General features: G+C 52.4%; 1 protein-coding gene across 1 annotated transcript; it reads left to right on the plus strand.

Annotated features, from left to right (window-relative positions):
- The first annotated feature begins 9 nt into the window (after positions 1-9).
- On the plus strand, positions 10-2062 carry LOC121333288 (zinc finger protein 239-like). The gene has a single exon (XM_041399498.1). The coding sequence runs from the start codon at positions 43-45 to the stop codon at positions 1198-1200; it is 1158 nt and encodes a 385-aa protein (XP_041255432.1). The 5' UTR covers positions 10-42; the 3' UTR covers positions 1201-2062.
- The last annotated feature ends 421 nt before the right edge of the window (positions 2063-2483 follow it).

A 2483-nucleotide genomic window follows, 5' to 3' on the forward strand; every position in this document is an offset into this window, starting at 1 on the left:
TTTCCTCCAAACCAGGATTTTTCATTCGCACAGTGTGTCTCGATGGAGGAGGAAAAGCCCTGGAGATTCCGCACGAGGAGGGGCTGCAAACCCAGCCCAGGGAGCTGCGGGGAGCAAAGAGCCCCCCTGAGCCAGGAAGGCGGCCGGAGATCCAGGCAGAGCTCAGAGCTGGTGGAGAAGCCTCATGGCAGGGAGAAGCCCCACAAGTGCTTGGAATGTGGGAAGGGTTTCAGCGGGCGCGTTCATCTGATCCAACACCAGGTGGTCCACACTGGGGAACGGCCCTACGAGTGTGAGGAGTGTGGGAAGAGCTTCTGCTGGAGCTCCAGCCTGATCCGGCACCAGAGGTTCCACACTGGGGACCGACCCTTTAAATGTGGGAAGTGTGGGAAGAGCTTCAGCCAGAGCGGCAATCTGAGTCAACATCAGAACATCCACACTGGGGAAAAGCCCTACAAATGTGGGAAATGTGGGAAGAGCTTCAGCCGGAGGGGCCACCTGATGCAACACCAGGTCATCCACACCGGGGACCGGCCCTACAAATGTGGTGAATGTGGGATGGGCTTCCAGCAGAAGGTCGCGATGCTGCAACACGAGAGGATCCACACGGGGGAAAAGCCCTATGAGTGTGGGGAATGTGGGAAGAGCTTCAGGTGCAGCTCTGGCCTGAGGAAACATGAGAGGATCCACACTGGGGAAAAGCCCTATGAGTGTGGGGAGTGTGGGAAGAGCTTCAGCATGAAGTGGCAGCTGACAGAACACCAGAAGATCCACACTGGGGAAAAGCCCTACAAGTGTGGGGAATGTGGGAAGAGCTTCAGAGAAAGCTGGGTCCTGATTCGGCACCAGGTGATCCACACTGGGGAACGGCCCCACACCTGCTTGGAATGTGGGAAGAGCTATGGGTGGCTCTCTGACCTGAGAAAACACCAGCGCATCCACACTGAGGAGAAACCCTACAAGTGCCCCCAGTGTGGGAAGAGGTTTCAAAGGAGTTCCGATCTCCTCGTACATGAGCGGATTCACACAGAGGAGAGGCCCTTCCGCTGCCCCGACTGCGGGAAGGGCTTCAAGCAAAACTCCAAACTCATCATTCACCGGCGCATCCACACCGGGGAGAGGCCCTACGAGTGTGGGGAGTGTGGGAAGAGCTTCTCCACGAGCTCAATCTTGACCAAACACCAACGTAGGCGCCACTAAGGGAAGCCCTGTGAGTGCCCCGAGTGCGGGAAGAGCTTCTTTCGCTGCTCCAGCTCCATCCCCATGGGAGGGGAGGATCGGCATTGGATGGTCCCCAGTTACCCCGCTGGGCAGAGCCCTGGTGATCTGTGGTCCTGTTGATCTGTGTTGGGAAGACACCTGGCTTGGAGGCTCCACATCTTCCTGGTTCCCCGGGAGCACCTAGATAAACCCAGCAGCAGGAACATCCATTGGGATGCAAATGAACAATGAGAATTCCTTGGGGAGAGCAGATTTGTCGACTTTAAAATCCCATAAAATCTTTTGCATTCAATCCTATCTTCTGCTGGTGTCAAGGAGTACTGAATGGTGTTGGAGGTAAGTTCCAGGTTGACTGGAATGAGGTATGGTGATTGTATCCCTGGTCTTTTCTGTTTATGCTGAATGATAAGTTTTGCACCTTTGGACTTGTCCTGAGAGTGAAGGGGGGAGAGAAGTGCAGAGTTTGTTCACAGACACTGCACTCACTCCTTCACATTCCTGCTCCTGCACTGTGTTGCCTGTGGATGGACAGACAGCGGGACAGAGCTCTCCATGGCTTTTAGTTAGTTTTAGCTAGCTGAGGCAAAGCAGTTCCCTGGACTGTGTTTTTTTTTCCCCTTTTCTTTGTACCTGTTATACCTGCTCTGCCCTGAACACCAGAAGAGCACTGGCAGCTCACACCTGTGGCCCACCGGGCTGGGCCTGGGCCGTGGCATTTCCAGCACTGGAGGGACTGATCAGAGACTGAGTGAGCCAAGCTACAGCCCACAGAAGGACTTTGTGAATTTGTCTCCCTTTTAGGAGCAGCAAGAGGTTTTATTGTTTAATATTGTTTAGGTTTTATTGTGTAATAAACAGTTTTTTCTACTTTTCTCCAAGGAGGTATTTTATTTTTCCCAAACTGGTATGGGGAGGGGCCAATTGAATCTGCTTTCGAGAGGAAACCCTTTGGGCCTTCTCTCCCAAATTTGCCCTGAACCAGGACAAGGTCTTTTCCAACTTCAGGGATTCCAGGATTTTGATTTCCTGTTGCCCAAGGGTGTCTTCCGCAGCCATATGGTAAAAAACTGGGGAAAAGACCAAGATTTTGGAGACAGTGGGATAGAAACTCCACCAGAAAAGGTTCTTACCTTCTACCCAGGGATGTGGATCCTCAGCCAGCATGGACACTGAAATCCTTTTCTTTTGGCCTTGATTTTCTTTTAATTTCTCTTCATCCCTTTAAAATATGCAACCTTGGGGTAAAAATAGACATTGAACTA

This window comes from Onychostruthus taczanowskii, unplaced genomic scaffold (genome assembly GCF_017590055.1).
Source record: "Onychostruthus taczanowskii isolate IOZ18803 unplaced genomic scaffold, ASM1759005v1 scaffold1616, whole genome shotgun sequence".
NCBI classification, from domain to species: domain Eukaryota; kingdom Metazoa; phylum Chordata; class Aves; order Passeriformes; family Passeridae; genus Onychostruthus; species Onychostruthus taczanowskii.